The 20,551-nt window shown below is 39.6% G+C and overlaps 1 protein-coding gene across 1 annotated transcript in view; it reads right to left on the bottom strand.

Moving 5' to 3' along the window:
- BBOX1 (gamma-butyrobetaine hydroxylase 1) overlaps positions 1–20,551 on the bottom strand; it is a 50,101-nt gene that overhangs the window by 18,059 nt on the left and 11,491 nt on the right. Inside the window, exon 4 of the mRNA XM_016206151.2 lies at positions 6,955–7,153. Coding sequence (XP_016061637.1) covers positions 6,955–7,153 — 199 coding nt within the window. The remainder of the gene's footprint in view (positions 1–6,954; positions 7,154–20,551) is intronic.

The following is a 20,551-nucleotide window of genomic DNA, read 5'->3' as shown; positions in this document are numbered from 1 at the left end:
TGGAAGGTATTCAAAAGTGTTTGCCTCACTATAATTTATTGAGCCATATTTTTGTTTTATGTGATGTTTAAGTATCTGTATTATATTTTACCATGAGAAGTGTTTTTAAAAATTTATTTTTAAACGTTAGTGATACTCCCCATAGTAAAAATGAACACAGGTAATTATTAAAAAAAAAAACAATTTCTAAAAACATAAAGAAAAACATTATAGCAACTTGCTCCTAAGTCCCGAAGGCTTTCATTATGAAAAACTTAGAATGCAGTGCATTGCACAATAATTCCACATTAAGCATATTTAGTAGTTTTTTGGGTGGGAGGTCAAATTGTGCTTAATTTATTTCATCTGAAAAAAATGGATGCTAGTTTAGATTACTGATGGGAAAGATTAAAATGTAAACTTTATCTTCTCTTGTGACCAGTTGGCTGATTCTTTGTCGACTGTCATTTTCCCTTTGAGTGAATATTTGGCTACAACTGAACTTAATAAAGGGGAAGAAAATTAATCTTCTGTTGCTGTTATTAAAATTTAGTTTAAGAAATTTCTATATTATTCTGTCAAATTATTCCCTAGTATCTGAGCTATAAATATGAGTAGAAGCCACATTTGATTGTCAACATTTTATGGCATTAAGATCTATAGGGGAAGTGTTAGATGACAACAAACAGCCATATTATCATAATGGGAAGGAAATATTGCAGACTGTTGAGTCAAGTAAACCCGGGTTTGCAGCCTGATTTGTTCTGCCTCAGTTTTCTTACCTTTAAAATGGGGATAATGATTTTTATCAGAGTCATGAAGATTCATGATAATAATGGTAAAGCATTTAGCTCAATACTTAGCACATAAAAGGTGCTTACTAAAAAATTATTTTTCCTTTCCCAATAATAACCACTGCCTGTCCTGGCTGCTCAGAGTATAACGAAGGAGGCAATGGCAATGGGGTTCAGAGGGCTTGTGGAGAAGCAAGTGCCTTGTTAGGGGACCTTATAAATTTCCTCAAGTGGTTTCTAGAGGAGCATGAGACACAAGTTATTTTTCCTTTCATTCATGAGATGACCTCATACTCAAGTGATTTTGTTGGCAGCAACTTTAATTACCACGAAACCTGATATTACAAAGGGAACCCCAGGGACTGACTCTTGGCTGATAACACAAGTTGGGGTTCACAATGGCCAAAAGGACATAACTCATAACTCTGCTTAGGAAACCCTAATACTCACAAGAATACACATTTTAAAGGCCCCTGCCCCAAGTCAAACACTATGGTTAGTACTAAACCTTAAAACAACTCATTAAGAAATCCCAGTGTGAATTTTTTACAAAGTAGGATGGACTTACAACTAAATTCAGAACTCAGATAAGTTTTCTTTGCTTTCTTCCCAAGTCTGAATTGCTTTTAGGTTGTTGGGTTTTTTTCTATAACTCAGAAGCCATTTTTATTCATGATGGGCTGTGTGGTTTTCTCAAGCAATCTCTTGGCTAGAACTTCAACAAGATGGGTAAAGTTGTTTTTTCCCTTCCCTGTTGAGTTCCCATGCTTCACAAATGTTTTCTGGTAACATGTATATCAAGCAAGTAGCTGCTTCAAAGCCAGCTCTGGAGGCAGTGCTAACTGTAGTAGCAATTGCTAAGGGCCCAGATGCCAAGGAATAATAATATTTTTCATTCATTCACCCTCAATCTCTAATACAATCTAATGTGTGAAGTGCTGCTGGACTGGCTTACAAAAACGCTAGCAGCAATTCTGTGAATGCTGGAAGGGAGATCTACTTGTACTCCGCAGAAGCCATTTCAATTCTGTTCATTCTTGACTGGCCTGGCTGGTGTATTTGACAAAAGCCCACTACCAACATCTTCTGTTTGACACCCTTTTACCCACCTCGGGACCCCTGCATTTAAGGCACCTAGGCAGATGCAAAGCTGGACAGTAGTAGTAGAATTTTACATGTTTCCAGCAAATTTTTATCGAAAGGCCACAAAGGGCACGACAGGTATTCACACACTCCTAAAGTAAGTCCTCAGTTGAGGAGAGTCCTAGAGCTGCGGGAAATTAAATGAAAAGTCGGTACCAACTTCTCACTTATAAGTAGCCAGTGGTGAAGCTATGACTGAACTCGGTCTCCGTTGGTCCAGTGGGCAGCTCTCTGGGTAGTAATGGGATATAGATGCTTTGGGGCACTAGGTCTGCAATTCTTTTTGGAACTAAGTGTTCCACAGTATTTATTTATGTTTTCTCTACAATCTGTGGTCTTATAAGTTTTATTCAGCAATTATACTGTTTCCATGCTCCTTTCCATAAGATAAAATTTAACTATCACCAAGATCTATATGTTTATTTTCTTTTTACCCCTTTCCTTGTTGTCTCTCACTGTTTTTACTTTATTCCTGATGCTGGTGTTTCAGAAAGACATACTCTTTTCATTTTCACCTCATTATTTTTATTAGTCTAATGACTGCTACTTGTATATTGCTGCAACTTGCTTGTGCCAGCAAAGAAAAACGTTCTTAGGAAGAAGAAAAGCAGAACTTCTGGGCTCTGTTCTGGAAAGAAGGCAGTCTTGCTAGCTAAGGCTGAACTTTGGAATCTCTTCTGATTGACTTTCTAATGAAGAAAAGCGACTCAGAGTTGGTCATGAGGTTAATTTTCTAACTAAGGACTGGTAAATGGCAACACCACTAAGAAAGAATTTTTGATGTTTTCACCCGATGGAAGTCCTCAGTATCTTAGCATACATTCCCTTTTATTGAAATTTCCTGAGAGATAAGTGTGTGTGTGAGGCACTGAGCTAGTACAGTTTTCCATTGGCTTAAATTATGTCATAAAATTGAGATAATTTCTTCAATAAAGAAACCTACTTTTATCGATTTTGTGTGTGAGGGTCAGGGAACATGGGATGAGGCATCTGGCCCCACTCTGTAAAAACTACATTGCCCCAAATCAAAGGCTTAAATCCTCCTAAAGAAGTTATTTTACATACTATCCCACAGGTAGATACGTTTGATGACATTGATAATGGAAGTTTCTTTACCGACTCTTACTCTTTTCTCCCAGGAATGCTTCCGTCACCAAGGCATCAGCTCACTGAGCGTTGCACATGGTTGCGTGAAAAAGTGTCATCTAGGTGATGCTCTGGCAAAATAATGGCCAGCATCCGAGCAAATGCAGGTGTCGATAACGACATGCACGCTTGTCCTCAACACTGTTGCCGCTTTCAACTCAGTAGTTGAACATAATTTCATAGTTATAAAATGCTCTAACAACGACTGCATTCCTCTGCTGCTTTGCAGTCCTTTAAAAACATCTAGGCATGCATTTATTCATTAGACATTTATTCACTGCCCACTCTATACCAAGGCTGCACAAAACGCTGGAATCTACTGTTTTTGTTCATCCAGTCAACCATTTAGCAGTTGAGATGACAACCAAAAACCAAAATAGATACTGTACTTGTCATTTTAGACCCATGCAATTGAAATTCTCCAAGTACAACCCTGTTTGAATGGAAAAGTGCTAGGCGGGTGTTCGTTCTCGAGGGACTCGTGTGTAAAGTAACGCGACACTATTGCTGGCTTTGGCATCGAAGGAAGGGCGGAAACCAGTCTCCTTGAAAAATCTGCACAAAAAGCACAGTTTACCTTTAACCTCACCCATTTTCCTTTCTCTATCCCTCTCCAAGTTTTGGCAGTCGCTCATCTCCATTATTTATTGCCTTCATTACAAACACTCACTCACCAACCAATTATTTTCAAACAAGAGTAAGGCACTTTGCCAGCGGAGAAACAAAGCTATGAAAGAGAGCCCTCATTAAGGTGGCTACTGAGACTGTTGTGAGGATAAGCCATGTCCAGGCATCAGCTCAGTACAAGGCGAGCACGACAAATGCCGTTCAGTGTACATAACCGTGAGAGCGCAGCGGCGTAAAGCACCCAAGTTCTTCGCCAGTTGGGACTTTGCCTTCTCTTGAACGACCCCTTCCTCTCAACCAGAGGTTTGTAACCATTGCTGCATGTCAGAATCACCTTCAGAGTTTTCAAAAGTCCTGATACTCAGGCCAAATCCAAGTCCTGTTTTTAAAAATATCTCTGGAGAATGGACCCGAATATCAGTATCATTTTTAAAAAAATAGCTATTCCAGTGTGCAGCCTAGGTTGAGAACCAAAAATATTTCCTTTTCTTTTAAGTCTTACGTTACCCAAACTTTAATATCACTTTCTCACATTACCATGGAAAGGGGCAGAAAAGAAAAATAACTTCAGGGAAAATATTCACCTTTCTCATTTTCTTAACAACAACAGCAGCAACAACAAAAACCCCCAAATAAGCAAACAAATACAAAGCAACAACAACAAAACTCTCCTCTTCTGTAAGTTCATAAGATAGGAAATGAAGCCCAGCCTGTGTGGCTCAGCAGCTGAGCATCGACCTAGGATCCAGGAGATCAGGCTTCGATTCCCGGTCAGGGCACATGCCCGGGTTGTGGGCTCGATCCCCAGTCGGGGGCTCGCAAGAGGCAGCCGATCAATGACTCTCTCATCATTGATGTTTCTCTCTCTCCCTCTCCCTTCCTCTCTCTGAAATCAATAAAGACATATTAAAAAAAAAAAGAAAATGAAAAAGTGCCTTCCAGAAAGGAGAGATCTTGATAATCAGTGGTGAGAACAGCAGTAAGGTGGCAGGAAGGGCATTTGTGCCTATAGTTTGAGAGGTTCCGGAAGGAAGTGTGATCATCTGAGGAAGGTGAGACTGAGTAGGTTAAACCTATCTGGTTAGATGCACAAGTCTTAGACAAAGGGAAGGGAATAGTAGAAGGAGGTCTGATTTCTTTTGACATCAAACTTTTAATATTTATTCCAATAAATTTCACGATATTAGATCAGTGGCCAAATTATATTTTTACAATTTGTAACAATAAAGCAAACAAAAACGACACAAATCATCCATCAGGACCCAGAATCTGACCCTTACGTGTGGACGGGGGTGGGAGTTAGGGAACGACAACAAAGAGCACCCAATTTGGCCACTGTTATGAAATTGTGAAATGTATTGGCATGGATACAAAAAGTCTGCCGTCTGCAAATAAAAGCTAAGTGCTACGGAGAAGAGATTTATTTGGAAATGTTCTGTTTACATCTGGTGCCTGAAAGCATCTTTTCCATATCTTTTCTTTATATTATCAGCAGTGACAGGGATTAGGAAGCCTAGGGATAGAAAAGACCCAGATCCCAGCTCTAGTTCCTTCTTAACTACCTGTGGGACTGTGTGTTATAGTTTAATTTTCTGGGCTTCAGGTTCCTTATGAGTGCAATGGGAGATAATATCTATTTCAGAAAGTTGTGAAAATTAAATAAAGAATAATACAGTTGAGGCTCTTAGTGATTTCAAGGCTTTTCCTCCTTTTTTGTTTGCCTCTTGTAACTGCTGTGATCTCTAAGGCTGTTCAAATTTTTGCAGATGTAGGGAATGTACAAATTTTATACGGCATTTGTGGAGCGGAAGTAGGGCCTGGGTCATCCAAGTCTAAATATGATATCATCTTCTGCAATGAATGAACTTGCTGAAATCATTGGGGGCATGCATGTGATTGAGTATTTTCACTCCTCTGCTTATCAACAGATGAGGTGTTACTATAGATTAAGGGTGGCAAACTCAAAGGCTAGCAGGACCCTTGCAGGTCCGAGGCTGGGGAAGGACTTCGGCAAACTGGAGGGTGAGCATCTGCTCCCTTCAAGGGGCAGCCTCTACTTAGGTCCAGCAGGTTGTTGGCGTGCAGGAATTTAGGCTCAGTTGTTGCCAGATTTAATTTTTCAAGAAAAATTAGATCCATATTTAATGTAAAATCTCTCAGTCTTTAAGAACTTATGACTAATTTAATTTTCTTTTAACATCATGTGGGCCAAACAAAACACATCTGAGTACGGCCTGTGTGCTACCAGTTTGCAACCTTGGGATTTTGAAGGTCCTTTTCCCTCCCAGTCCCCTCTACTCTATGAGCCCAAGAATAATTGTTTATGTCTCACATGAGAGGCTTACCCTAAAGGTTAGAAATAAAGTCATGCCCCCCCCCCCCCTTCCAGATAAGTGTTTCCTGCTGTTAGGATTTCACCATCTACAATTAGTTTTCCCTCCCAGGCAATTCTTATGCAAACAGCTTCTTGTTCCAAAGTTAAAACTCAGTTATGTTTCCTGTTACTTGCTTAAGTGCACAAACTTAATTTTTTGCATGTTAATTTTATTTATTTATTTATTTAACACATCTAGTGGCTTATTTCAATGCCCCAAGGCCCAATTTTATTTTTCACCAACTCTTGGGAGGTAAAACTTTAACCTTTATAAAGCTAAGCATTTTATAAAAATCTTGAAGAAACACAGTCTTTCACTCCACCTCTTATGGACTGAATTGTGTTCCTCCAAAATGTATATGATGAAGCCCTCACCAACCCCCAATGTAACTATGCTGGGAGATAAGGCCTATGAGGAGGTGACTGAGGTTAAGTCACAAGTGTGGGACCTACTGGACTGGTAAGAAGTGGAGCAGATACTAGGAGTGTGGGTGCACAGAGGGAAGGCCATGTGAGGAGACAGTAAGATAGTGACCATCTGCAAGCCAGGCAGAGAGGTCTCACAGAAATCAACCCTGCTGGCACCTTGATCTTGAACTTTTGGCCTTCTGAACTGTGACGAAATAAAAATTCTGTTGTCTAAGCCACCCAATCTATGGCATTCTCTTATGGCAGTTCTAGCAAACCAATACACACCTATAACTAGCCTGATGTCTTTGGCGTCTGATGTCTTAATAATTCCAGTCATTCTCAGAGATATCTCACTTTTAGACTCATCTTTCCATCTGGCTTCCTGTTCAAGATATTCCAGTAATTTTTCTATCTCTAACCAAAAGAGTACCCCCTTCTGAGAAATATATTAATCTTTATATATAATGGCAGAATACAAACCCATAAAAGGTGAGATAAAGGAAACCAATCCTTTTCCCAAGTTTGAAAATTTCTCCTTGTTTGTTGGATGCTCCTGTGAGTCGTACTATGCCCACTTTCTTGAGGTTGGAGAGCCACTTGTACGCATGTTCATCACTTTTTAAAACATCTTCAAAATCCAGAGTAGGTAGCTGGAGTTCTGAGTCCCAGAACTGACATTCTGTGAATTAAGATAATGAAGAAACCAGATGGGATTACTTTGTTTTTACATAACAGTGAACACCTCAGAGAAGGGACTAGTTCTATAAAGTTGACCTTTGATTTATCATGGAATTTTTAAAGTTTCAGTCATATTACAAATGCCCAAGTTAACAGATTTTCCTCCCTGGAACCATGCTAGTCTACTTACATGTCCCCCTGCTTACTACTATGCCTGATCCATGGCAGGTATTCATTATACCACATTTGTTGAGAGAGTGTAGTTTAGCTTATGGATGGTTCAATCTGTATGTCCTTAGGGCTTCTCTGTCTGGACACTGCTTAGAAACAACCCTGAACACTGTGTGTTTTAACAGCCAGGTCATATTGCTCAACTCCAAATAGATAAGATTGGAATGGTGGACTAGAACATCATGTGCCTAATCTTGGGAATGGGGGGAGTGTTTCCCATGGTAGGTACAGTTCCTTCTTTCTTATTTCATCTGATAAGAAGCTTTCTCTGGGGGTTGAATTGTGCTTTGGAGTCAGCAAAAGCTGGCTATTGGGAGAGTAGAAGAAATGTGTGATCCTGGAATGCATAGACACCTTGGTGACAAAGCCACAGGAAATAAAGTCACCTGCCTGCCTTAGCTCTCTGATTCCTTATCTTAAATGCTCATAAAAATGTTTTCTTGAAAAATAAGAAAGGAAAACAAATATAAGAAATGATTTGGTTGCAAACCACAATCTCCCAAAGGAAGTGGACCACAGAGGAAATGTAATTTTGCCAGGGGAAATAACTCAGATATTACACTTGCATTCAGGAACGACTTAACTCTAGCTAATCTATTTGATTTCTTTATTTTACAGGAATGAATTTGCCTTGAGGAGGCAAACCTTCCTAACAAGTGACAGAATGAGAATTTATGATTTCAATATCATTTAAGCAATGCCTCACTTTTCTAACTGGGGGCTATACGTCATGTTACAGAAAACAACCTTAATGTCCCCTTGTAGTAGCTATAGACTGGAAATCATTCCCTCTGATGTCAACATGGCTATATCTGCAGAACAGGGATTTCTTAAGAGTCAGATAGTGGCCTTAGTAGTAAAAAGATGCAGGCAGGTGCAGGAAGCCACTTCCTGCTCTTCTACCAGCTAGTGATATAAGGACATTTGCAGAGGTAAGTAGGTATGTGCATGTGGGAAGACACAACCAGACTATACCTGCAAATGTAGCCAAAGTTTCTGGGTTATTAAGCTTAACAGCTTGCATAATGAGGCAGAACTTCTGAGGCCTAAATTACAAACTGTAAATTAGTTCTTCCAGGTTGCTGAATTAATTCTTTTGGATGATATTAATATTCTTTATTATTGAATACATTCCACAGGCCAAAGTGACTTATTGTATCTTCTCTGGAAGTCAAGTTTATATCCAGTCACAGGTTCCTAATTTTTCCTTTAACTCCTCTCTCTCTTTGGGACCAACCAGAACTGAAAGAACACTAGCCTTACCTATTCCTTTTGTTGTAGTTTTTTAAAGCATTACTTATCAAGTGCTTGTTACATTTGAGAAAACCTTAGAAGTCAATACCAACCAAATCGCTTTTGCAAAGCGGAGCAGCTCAGCACATGGGCCATTTTGTATTATGCCAAAGCCAGTTGGCCGAAGCAATGACAGACAATGAGGTGAGAAGGTTTGGGGATGATCATACTTTTTTGGGGGGTGGTTTAACATACAAATTCTTGGTTTTCCTTCACTATATTAGCTACTCAACAATTATTTGTTGCTTTATCTTTTTGATAAGCCTCATATTTTACCATGTCGCAAGGCACTGTGATAGGCAGTAAGGTGCTCGTAGTCTGTGGGAGAACTGGACATGGAAACTGACAATTAAAACACAGTATGATAGATGCTATAGTTGAAATATGTTCAGGAAACCAGGGAGGCATCGGATCTTCTGACCTCTTATCTCATGTTCCTTCTAGGGATGCCAGCTATGTTTTTACATGCATGAAGTTTGCCAGGTCTGTTTCTCAACTATTTCTTTAAAAATCAAACAGGTCTGGTTTTATATGAAAGAGCCTCTTGTCAAAGAGGTACCCTACTTGGCTTTGTTTTGAATATTCAATGATGAGGTCATTTGCTTTGCCATCATCCCACTTGCTCTTTTCATTTAAAGTTTCCAGATTGTAATATCTGATACCAATCAAGAAAGTCTGTAGAAAGAATGTGATAAATGTCATAAATAATGCTTATTGGCTGCCTAACTAGAAAAGCCATTTGGCTTCCAGTTAATAGAGAAATTTCCTGGGTAAACCATCACTGTTAAGGACATAAATAACACATCACCGTCTCCTCTTTCCAAAGCTTACCCTAAGTATACTATATCTAGAAACTTAAAAAAATGTGTAAAATAGCTTTAAGCTTATTGGCCCCAAATGAAAAGCATTGGCCCACAGAGTATTAGAGGTGGATGTGATGTTAGAGACTCAGCTGGCATCTTCACATTTACTTTAGGATTTCCTGTTGTCATTAGTTCTGGTTATTGACCAATAAGATTGTCTAAACCACAACTGGGGATCCCCTTAGTTCTTGGACACTGTGATGATCGGGCTGAGGACAGATTTTTCATTGCTGTGTAGACTGTTAAATAGATTAGTGTTGTCTACGTGGCCATACAACAAATGTGTTATCTTTCTTACAAAGAGTTAAATAATTTATTGATGAACCTTCATTGTAATATTTGGAAGAAAATCTTATGTCCTGTTGAGAACAAACCAGCCTGGAGAGTGAGTATGGTCTAGATGCAGTATTGTCAAATAGAACTTTTGAGACGATGGAAATATCCTATGTTTGTACTGTCCAGTACCGTAGCTTCTAGCAACAACATATGGCTATTAAGACTTGATATGTGGCAAGTGGAACTAAGGAACTAAATTTTTTATTTAATATTGACAAGTTTAAACTTAAACTTACCTAGTCACCTGTGACCGGTAGTATATGAGACAGAATATGAAAAAGGAAAGAGCATGGAGGCAAAGAGGCCTGGGTTTAAATAATTTTCCTGCTTCTTACCAGCTAGTTTCTTGGTCTCTTTTCTGAACCTCTGTCTCATAATTTATAAAATAGCCATAGTTATATTTACCTTGCAGGTCTTTTTTTGACAATACAGTGAGATTGTACAAGGAGCCTAGTACAGTGCCTCCCACATAGTAGACTAATAATAATAATAATAATAATAATAGTAAAAATGGCTAATATTTGCTGAGTACTCTCTAGGTGTCAGGAACAGCGCTAGGTGCTTCCTATATATTATTTCCTTTAATGTCCACAATAAATATACGCGATAGGTGTTTTCAGTTTTTTCATGTTGCAGAGAAGGGAATAGTGATCCGAGTCCTGTGGCTAATGATTTGCAGAGCTAGTTGGTCAAATCCAGGTGACTGATTCCAAAGTCTGTAATCTTAGTACCTACACGTAAAATAAACATTTGATGCCTTGAAATATGGTCATCCCATGCGTTTTTATGTTCTATGTCTGAATGTTCATAGCTTGTTCTGTTCCTTTTGAAAGAAATCTACCAGGCAAAGAAAGAAGCAGAGCACATTACAATTGGGAACTCTTTGTCTGAACTTGTTCAAGCTTGGGTGTCTAAAGATAAACCTTGGCCCTTGTCAGGATTTGAAATGCAGAAAAAACACTGTGAGTAGGTTCCATTGCACAACACTACAACAGCATTGCTTTTCACCTGTTGTGAAATGAACCAAGGCTTAAAAATCAGCTGGCTTCTCTCACTTATGCCACTGTAATTCAATGATCTATGCCAGTTTTGTTTCACTTAAGGCCATTATTACTTTCCAGAGAGCTTTGGTGAGTGTGGCCAGGAAATATAATAAAGAGAGATGGAAGAAACATTTTCACTAGATGTGTTTTCAAAACTTTGGGTTTGTATTTTGACTACTTTGTGGGTTCCAGAAGCATCTGCTTAGGGCACACACTAAACACATCTGTATACATTTATAGCTTGTTTCAGTGGATTTGTTTCTGCATGAGCCACTTTCCTGTGGTAGAATAGCACACACACACACACACACACACACTCTCTCTCTCCAACCCACAAGTGCACACACAATACCCTCTCTTTCAAAACTACAGAATAAGTTGGATTCTTTCAATCCATGTTATACTTTACATGTATAAAATTAGCCACATTCACACAAAGATACTCGGTATAAAGCAAGGCTATCAACATCATAGACAGCATGGTATGTACTATAAATAATTCAGATGGACAGCATTTTACTTTCAGAGTTTGGTTACAAAGACTTTTAAGTTCTGCGGAGTTTACAGTTTTCCAGCTATAGCTCTCATTTTGGTGTGCCCTGGCAGGAGCTGTGCAGAAATCAGCCACCAAGGGCCACAGGGCAGTGCAGAACCTGTGTCCTAGTATGAGCCACTCATACACTCGGTAATGCTACGTGTGACTTTCAGAGACAGCACTGTGGCGCACCAGTTTCCAAACCTATCACAGTATTTCGAATATAAGCCACTCTAGTTTTCATGACAGATAAACTACATTTCATGAAACCCACCAGTGAAATCATTCTATGATATCTGCACAGAAACCTTAACATTGAAAATGGAATTTAGACGCATTTTTTCAGTCTCCCTCAACTGCCAAACATGACCAACTGGGCACCCCAAAGAAAATACGTTTGACGAGAGTAAATCATTTGTCAGGCAAATACACTGAAAGCAAATTTAAATTTCCCACTTGGGTCTGGGTACATAAACAGTATGGAAAATGACGGAGTATTTAAGGCACGAACCACTCCGTCTAATTTAACTTACGGGCCTGCTAATAAATACTTCCTTGAACATGTGCTTCACACATCATAAAGTTTACGAACAGGCTACATGCTGGCTTTCAAGAAACCATTTGTACAAGGTTTCCTTCTTGGGGTTAGGAATCACATTCCTGGATTCTAAGTTGGATTTCAGAAAAAGAAAAGACACAAAGAAGCTCTTTAGTTACAGATTCATGAGTGCGGCCTGCTGAGCTGCAATGTGTTATTTCAAGAGTTTAGGACCTTCCGTCCACCTGCACTGAACTGTGCTGTTGGCTCTGAAATAGCTCCTCTAATGTGCTGGGGATCAGCCAGTCTCTTACTGTCTTTTCCTATAATACCTTGTAGGGGTCCAGTCAAAACAAAAATCTGTCTTCTAGTAGAGGAAAGACACCTGAGTGGAAATTGAACTTTTCTGTACACTGAGGGGATCCAGCCCCCTTGGATGTGACTTTACTTCTTGCCCAGTGAACTCTTCGTGTTTCAAGATCCTGGCCATGTGTCCTCACTTAGATTGAGGTCTTCTGACCCAAGATGAGGATTTCAATGCAAGCAATTTATTAAGGAGGTGTCCTGGGGGCACTACGAGGAGGCGGGGTAGTAAGACAACAGAGGAAGCCCCTGGAAGGTGTTTTAATGAACGGTTACTGCTTTTGGCTCAGCACTGCTGGACCTCATGGCAACACATAGGATACACTCAGAGGTGTCCCACGTCAGAGCAAGAAAGGGGAGATGCACAGGCCACCCACGCCCATCCTTCCCTGACTGAGGGCTGTTCGTCTGGGCATTGCCTCACTCCTGGATCTTTCTGGCCTTCCATGTGTCCTGGCCAACCAAGCTGCCAGACAGAGAAAGCCCAGTCTTACTGCTCTTGACCACTCTCAATTACACAGCACACATCCCCCTATGGAGTAGCCCATACTGTTTAAGAGGATTATATTTATATCTTAACCCTTCACTTGTCTCCAGTTGGACAGCTCCCATTGTCACAAGCTTCTTCCTTATACTGAAGCAGAAACTACTTCTTTTACCTTTCTTTTAAGCACTAATTCTGTGCTCCAGAATCACATAGAATATGTTAATCTTGGAGCTTTGTACAAAGACAGTTGATGTGTTAAGTTTTCTTTCCAAGACTAAATAGCTCCTTTCTTACCTATATGTTTCATGTTTTATGGCTCCCAGGCCCCCCTGCACTGCCCTCTCTGATCTCCTCTGGATCATGTGTTCATTTGCTGATGCTCCACGAGAGGACTGATGTCTTGAATCAGATGCAATACTAGAGGGGAGATCTGGCCCATGCCTGCATGGTGGGCTCACTAATATGTTTTCATTCATGTAACCCAAATTTCATTAATCATTTTTTGGCAGTCTCAACTCTGCTGACTCATATTAACTTTTCAGGCACCCAAGTCTTTGTTTCCAAAGCTAGTTCATTGAGATGTTGGTACAATTTGATAGGGACCTTGTGTCAAAGTTATTAACTCAAGGTTTGAAGGTAACAGACCTGGATTCACATACGAATTCTGATACTTCCCATCTGCATGACCCTCAGAAAGTGATATATTCTCTCAGTTCAATTTCTTCATCCGGAAATTACAGGATGAAAACAACTTGCATGGTTGCTGTTAAAGTTAAATGAAATGATATCTGTGAAGAGCTCACCATAGTGTACTTGATAAAATATGCACTTGAACCAGAGCATGTGAACATGGCAGGAGGAAAACACACTATGATGACCGATCTTATTGCACACTCACTAACCTCTAGTTAACTCTTATAGTCCCCTCGCTGACCATTTCTCACATTGTCTGTCATCAAATCTCCCACACTTCCTCCTCCTACTCAAGCTCAGCTGACAACTTGGCTTCTTATTTCAGTAAAAACATAGAAGGACTCAGAAGAGAACTCCCATACACCCACACCACTGCATTCACCAGTCTGCCTGCATTCGTGTCCTTATTGCCATTTGATGTAGTACAGATATATTTGTAAATGTATTGATTACTTTCTCTACCAAGATTTAAACTTTTTAGGGACAAGGCCTCTCTCTGCTTTGTTCACCACGGCATCCCCAGAACCTAGGACAATGCCTGGTGCATAGCAGACGCTCATAAATATTTGCTGAATAAATTCATAGTAAGGTAGATGCTCAAGAAATGGTTACTGATCTTAGTTGTTTCCCTAGGTTCCAACTGTCCAGTGGGGAAGATGGCCAGTGCACAGACAATGACCATTCATTGCAGTAACTGCAGTGACACAGAGAGAGGAGCCCACACAGACTGCTGTGGCCACACAGAGGAGGGGAGGATGTTCTATTTAATAGAACAAATGCTCTTTATTTAAATCTGGGCTCTGCTGGTTCTTGCCCCTTTGACTTTGGACTAATTACTTCATTTCTATCAGCCTCATTTCCTCATGTGTAAAATGATTGTAATAATAACGGTGCCTTTGTGGAGGTGTTGCTGGGATTAAGTAGAGAAATCAATGTTAAGTGCTGAGCTCAGTGCCTGGCATATAGCAATGTGGGGTTTTTTTTATACTTCTGAATAAATTAAATATTGATAAAATGCTACATTAATTCTAGCACAAAATGAACTGTCTGATAACACTGATGGTAATCAGAACAAGAAAGTTGTCTCTGTACTCAGTCCTTGCCCTGAGGATGGAAAAGGGGGTTTCTTCAAGGTATATGAGTTGATAATATTCTAGACACATAACATTCTTTAAAAATTGTGAAGACTGGCGGTGGAGCAGGAGACGAGTTTGAGGAAAAGGAGAGAAAATGATGTTGGTAGTTCAGAGGGTTGTAGTGAAGGCAGGGAGACGGGATTGGCTTCTGGATCACTTTGATGGTAGAGCAGACAGGTTTTCTTGATACATTGAATGTACAGTGTCAGAGATAAAGAGGAGTCACGGGTGATTCTGCTGCCAGAGAGATGGGGTTGCCATCAACTGAGATGGAAGAGATTGTGTGGAGCAGGGTTATCTAAAACCATTGAAGCCCATTGGAGGTTCATCTTTCCTCTGTTTTTTTTTTTTTTTTCTTTCATTTTTTTCTTATTGCTCCAAGTAAATTATTTGATAAGTCCCCCTTTTGGCTGTCCATTATATATTTTGCTTGATCACTTTTTTCTGAGCTAGGAACTTCCATTATGCCCTATTGAAGTTCCAGTTTGGAGGCTCTGTTTCCTCCTGGTATGAGCATAGTGTTCTTTTTAGGTACCTTTCCTTTATCTTTCCTGTTGAGATTACCTACTTGTATATGGTCATGAGATTGTGCCTAGTTTGGGTCTGCAATTTGTTTCATCCAAGTATTTAGCTTGCACATGAAATAGAATATATCTGCTGATTGCTGGAATTTCCATCTGTAGCAATCCTTAACTAGTTAATAGCCACTTTCTCCCAAGTTTGCTGACCATCCCAGCTTCAGCAAATATTTCTAAGTCATGGATTGAAATTAAGCTCATAGATGACCAGACTTTTCTCTACCATCTTTAATTTTATTAAAATCAAACTACCTGCCTGGAAGGTAAAATTTTGGCCCAGACTTTGAACTAATGTCTGAATGACCAAAATCATTTCCAGGGCAATAGCTCACCTCTGAGGCACTCTCATGTTTTTAATCAGAAATATAACATGATTATTCTTCGCATAAGAGAAACTCAGGTATAAGATCTTATCATACCACTGTTGTCTCTCTTTTCCTGTTCTTTCCCAAATGCTCTCTACCACGCCTCTGCTCCAAGCTCATGGCTTCCTGAATTGGAAGATAAAGGGAGAGGGGAAGGACCTAACAGGTGTTGACACACACAGTGTCCAGGCACTGTTGGAGCACAGTACTCACATTTTATCATTTATTCTTCACATCCCAAAGCTGAGAGGACTGCCTCTTTTACATATAGAAAAGTGAGGCTCAGCTCATTTATGAAACTAAGTCAAGGTCACAGAGCAGAGAGTCAAAGCCAGGCTGCTGACTCCAAGCCTGTTCTCCTTTCCTAACCCTGTTTCACAGGGGAAGAGAGTTCTTGACACTCTTTCATTTTCTCTCTTAACAAATTTTAACACTCTTTTTTTTTTTAAAAAAAAAGTATGTTTACATTGTTATATTACAGCCTTGCATTTTAGTGTTATCAGTGAAATTATGCCTATTTCTCAGGCTTACTTTCTTACCTGTAGTTTATGGTTTGGCTCAGGGATACATATAAATAAAAGGTAGAATCACTGGTAAAGGGCTTCACTGGGTTGTGCATTAGGCCTTGCAGGATAGAGAGGTGAAGTCTGGCCAGACAGAAAGAATGAAATAAGTGATCTGGGAAACAAAGAGAGCTTGGATGAAAGTAGGAATTCACATGCTTCTGGGGCGGGGCACTGGATTGTGGGATGATTGGAAAACCCCAGGGAAGACTTCGGACTTCATGGTGCCACAGTGAGACAAAGACCAAGGGGGAAGAGAGAAGATGGGGGGGGGGGGTCAGGAAAATTACCCTACAGAGTTGTGCAAGCTGGGTGTGACCACAGATGCCATGTTGTTTCAGTAACATGAGATGATAAAAGGCCCCAACTAAATTGTTGGCAAGCGAGACAACCTATACAATCTCTCCCCCATAAGCCTTTGGGTATCAGTCTTCTGCGGGCAGACAGCCAATAGGCATGGAATTTTGACGGGGATGGAGGGGAGGGAAAACAGAACAGGATTCAACATTTTTTTTTTCTTCTGTGTGTGTGCAAACAAATGTACTGCTCAGGAGGGACAAGAAGCATCTCAGGGCTCGCTGGTCTCTATCGTTATTTACATTTGCCTTCAAGGGAAATGTGAAGGTTGAGTTAATACCTCAGGTGTGACATTGCCCTTCACTCAGCATTGCACCACTCTAGAGGGTAAGCAGATACTGTTTCTATCATGCTGATAAAGAGCGGGAGGCGTAGAAAGGTTGAGTGACTTGCTCAAGATCACAGACCTAGCAACACCTACGGTCCAGAGCACTCAATGTCAGTGCGACCTTGTTCTCTTGTTACAGACTGAGAAAAATAGGGAATTTTGAGAAAAAGAACACAGTAAAGTTTGAGCATTCATTAAATGAAGTGGAAGTTAAAAATAATCTAATTTGTTTAATTTTTGTTGTTGTTGTTGCCATGGGCACATTTAAAAGCTTGGGACTGAAACTTAAAAGAAGAAATTTAAGTATGATGATTATTTATTACCGCAAAACTAAAGTTGTGCAGTTCTATGTTCTGCCATTCTCCTGATGTGCAGGCACTAGCAAAAATGGCAGGCTAAATATATAATGTATGTGCAGGTTTGAAGCCAGCATATAAAGTGGTCCAACTTTACTTCTTGAAATTGCCACACTTTTAAATTTTCTAAATTTATAAATGCTAAGTTTGGAGTCCAACTGCCAGTGTTATAAAACTCCCTTCTGGTCTGTAAGAAAAAGTAGGCCTAGTTTCTGAGAAATGGAAGCTTTTCACTCATTGAAGAAAGCCCATTCTACTTTTACTCTGTTTGAAAAAATAAAAAAATAAGAAGGAAATTTACTTTAGTGTAACTACGGAAAATTATTTTTCCAAGAGTAAAAAAGTTAGTATATTTTCCTTAATTTTTGTGTGGCAAGTATATTGAAGAAAACATGAAAAGGAAATGACCGTAATAATTCTTCCTTGAAATAGATTTGCTTTAGGTTCTCAAAAATATTCTCAAACTCTTTAAAGGCTTTAAACACACCAGCTTTTTAAAAATATAATTAAAAACACATACCAAGATATCATTTATTTAAACATTTTTTATACTCTATTATTTTTTAATTGAGGTACATAACATTATATTAGTTTTAGGTGTATGGCATAATAATTTGATCTTTGTGTATACTACAAAGTGATCACAGCATCCATCCATCCATCCATCACCATACAATTGACCCCCTTCACTCACTTTGCCCATCCCCCATTTTGGGCTTAGAAAGGCCTAGGGTTTGATTCCGGTCAAGGGCACTACCTAGGTTGCAGGATCTATTGATCCCCTGACCCTGTCGGGGCACATGCAGGAGGCAAGCAATCAATGTTTCTCTCTCTTTGTCTCTCCCCCTCCCTCCCACTCTTTCTAAAAAAATCAGTGGAAAAAATATCCTTGGGTAAGGATTAAAAAAAATAACAATAAAATAAAATACCCATATTCATTTGATCAAAACCCCAAAGACATTTCTCTGAAAGTCAGTAGGTCCATTTCACCTATAATAGGCAAAACAGAACTGAGACCGGTTTCTTCAGCATATGAAGACGTTTAGCTCTTCTGCTACGTATGCAGCACCGGGCGAGCGGGGGACCTCAGGAAAGCAGTCTTTCTTGGTCCTTCTCTGGGGAGGGATACACCCGGGTGTGGGACACGGCGGCTTGATTGCTCTGATGCAGCTGTTTTAACAGAGCTGTTTTGAAGCCGTTCTGACCTGGCAGCCCTGAAGCAGTGGGGTCATTCTAAGGCAGCCTGAAAAAAGACAAACTCCCAGACCTTTTTGTGATTACCGAGCAACATGTGAAACAAATATCCTCAGCCCATCGCTTCCCTGCACTGCAGACTCCTAACTCGGGGGGTTCAAGGATGAGTGAAGGGTGGGGCAAGGCTTAGAGATAAGAGTGAACTATCACATGGGAGTTAGGCTTATTTATTGTGTCTATTACGTGCCAATTAAAAAAATAAACAGCAATTTAATAAAAAAAAATTTAGATTGATATATATAAGATCATATTTTATAATAATTTTTTCCCATTTCAGTCCTATCAATTATATTATGGAAATGATGCATATTGAGGTTAGTCACAAAAACGAGTGTGTAATTATGTCAGTTTCACATGGAAGCTAAAATATAATTACATAAAAAAATCTTCATATTTCCAATGTGTTATTAAAGTTTTCAATTTTCATTCATATGTTTGGATATGTACACATGTTAGTTTTCATCAGTCAGTTTTTAAATTGGTAGAGATTAAAGAACAGGGCCAACAACTTCCTATCCTATAGGTCAATATATGTTTCTCTTGAATACAAATTCTACTCCCATTCTCTCTGCTACTTCCCTAGTTTAAGCTCTCAATGTTTTTTACAAGATCATTTCTAGCCCGTGCTATGGTCACCTGGCTCACAGGCACTCCCCACACCAGTCCATTCAACACAGATGACCAGACCAAGACCTGTCTACAACACAGATCCAACCACTTTATGGTCCTTTGTAAAATAAATACAAACCAAGAACCAAAGGGGTACCTTGGAGGAGGGGAGAAAGCAACAAGAGAAAAATGAAGCTAAGGAGACGTTCACAAGCTTGTAAGCATTTGAGAAATTATATGCATTTGGTCAAAATCAGAAAGACACATCTCTGAAAATGTAAAATGCATTCTAAAAAACAAAGCAATCTTCTTATTAAATTTATAAAGATCTTAAACTCATTTCTATGGCTTTATAAAATAAGCCTGAGAACCAATGGAAGGGAATATCCCTGAGCTCTGTGCCGAGAAATCTTCCTTGCTCCAGGGTTTAGGACTGAGACTCTAGTTGGACACTTACGCCGCTTCCTGGTTGGGCCCCTTCCTGCTTCTTTGTGGACTAATAATTTTAACTCCGGTGGCAACATTAAACTAATTGCAGTTTCCTAAACCTACCCTGCTATTTTACACTTCTGTGATTTTCCATGGGCCTTTCTCTCTGTCGAGAATTTCCTTATGTTCTATCTTTGCCTGACAAACGGATTCTTCCAAACCCAGCTCACGCATGCCCTCCCTTTGGGGGACCATTTCCTTATCTCTTCAGGTTCCTTCCTCTATGTTATAATTCACCTTCTGTGTGGGCCAGAAGGGACTTAACGCATTATATTTATTTGTTCTCATGGCTGTGTACCGTCCTAGACTTGATAAATCCTGGAGAACAGAATCCAGGTTTTTTTTTAAACTTGGTATTTCCTTAAAGAGTTCCCAGCACAAAATAGGCGCCCAATCTACGTGCCACTAAAGAGAAAATTGTGAAGCAATGATTCTTATCCATGTCTTCCTTCCAGCTGTGTGTGTCCCATGACAAGAGCCTTTTCTGGCTGATATCATCTGTCTTTTCATTTTCAAGTTCAGCATCCAGCGCCAAGGAAAGATCAAGGGAAAGTGGTCTGCATCTTGACGCCAGATTTTAAAAGGCTTTCCTCACTCTAAGGAAAGAGCAGCAGAGGAAAAATTGCCACTGAGGACTGAAAACAAAACAAAGTCCTTTCACAAATGCGACCGAGTTTGTTTACATGTTCTGGAGTACAAATGTTTGAAAATACGCAATGGCAGTAAAATAACCTGTCAAATTCTACAGGCAAAAAGCCAGAGAAGCAATATTCTAAAAGGCCCATTAATTTCTTCTTTAACCCATCAACTGTACAGCCTGAGAATATATTTGAAAAATCTGATCTTGTTTTAAACCATTAAAATATTTTCCAGTGTCTTTAATAGCAGCCAGCTCTCCTTATATTATTCATGATTGCAGTGTGACCAGTTTTTTCCACTACTTAACTGAGTCGTAGTATCATTTCCATTTTGCTACTACTGC

Source organism: Miniopterus natalensis, chromosome 11 (genome assembly GCF_054644295.1).
Source record: "Miniopterus natalensis isolate mMinNat1 chromosome 11, mMinNat1.hap1, whole genome shotgun sequence".
Classification (NCBI taxonomy): domain Eukaryota; kingdom Metazoa; phylum Chordata; class Mammalia; order Chiroptera; family Miniopteridae; genus Miniopterus; species Miniopterus natalensis.
Note: the sequence above shows the minus strand (reverse complement) of the source record. Positions and strands in the feature narration are given on the sequence as shown.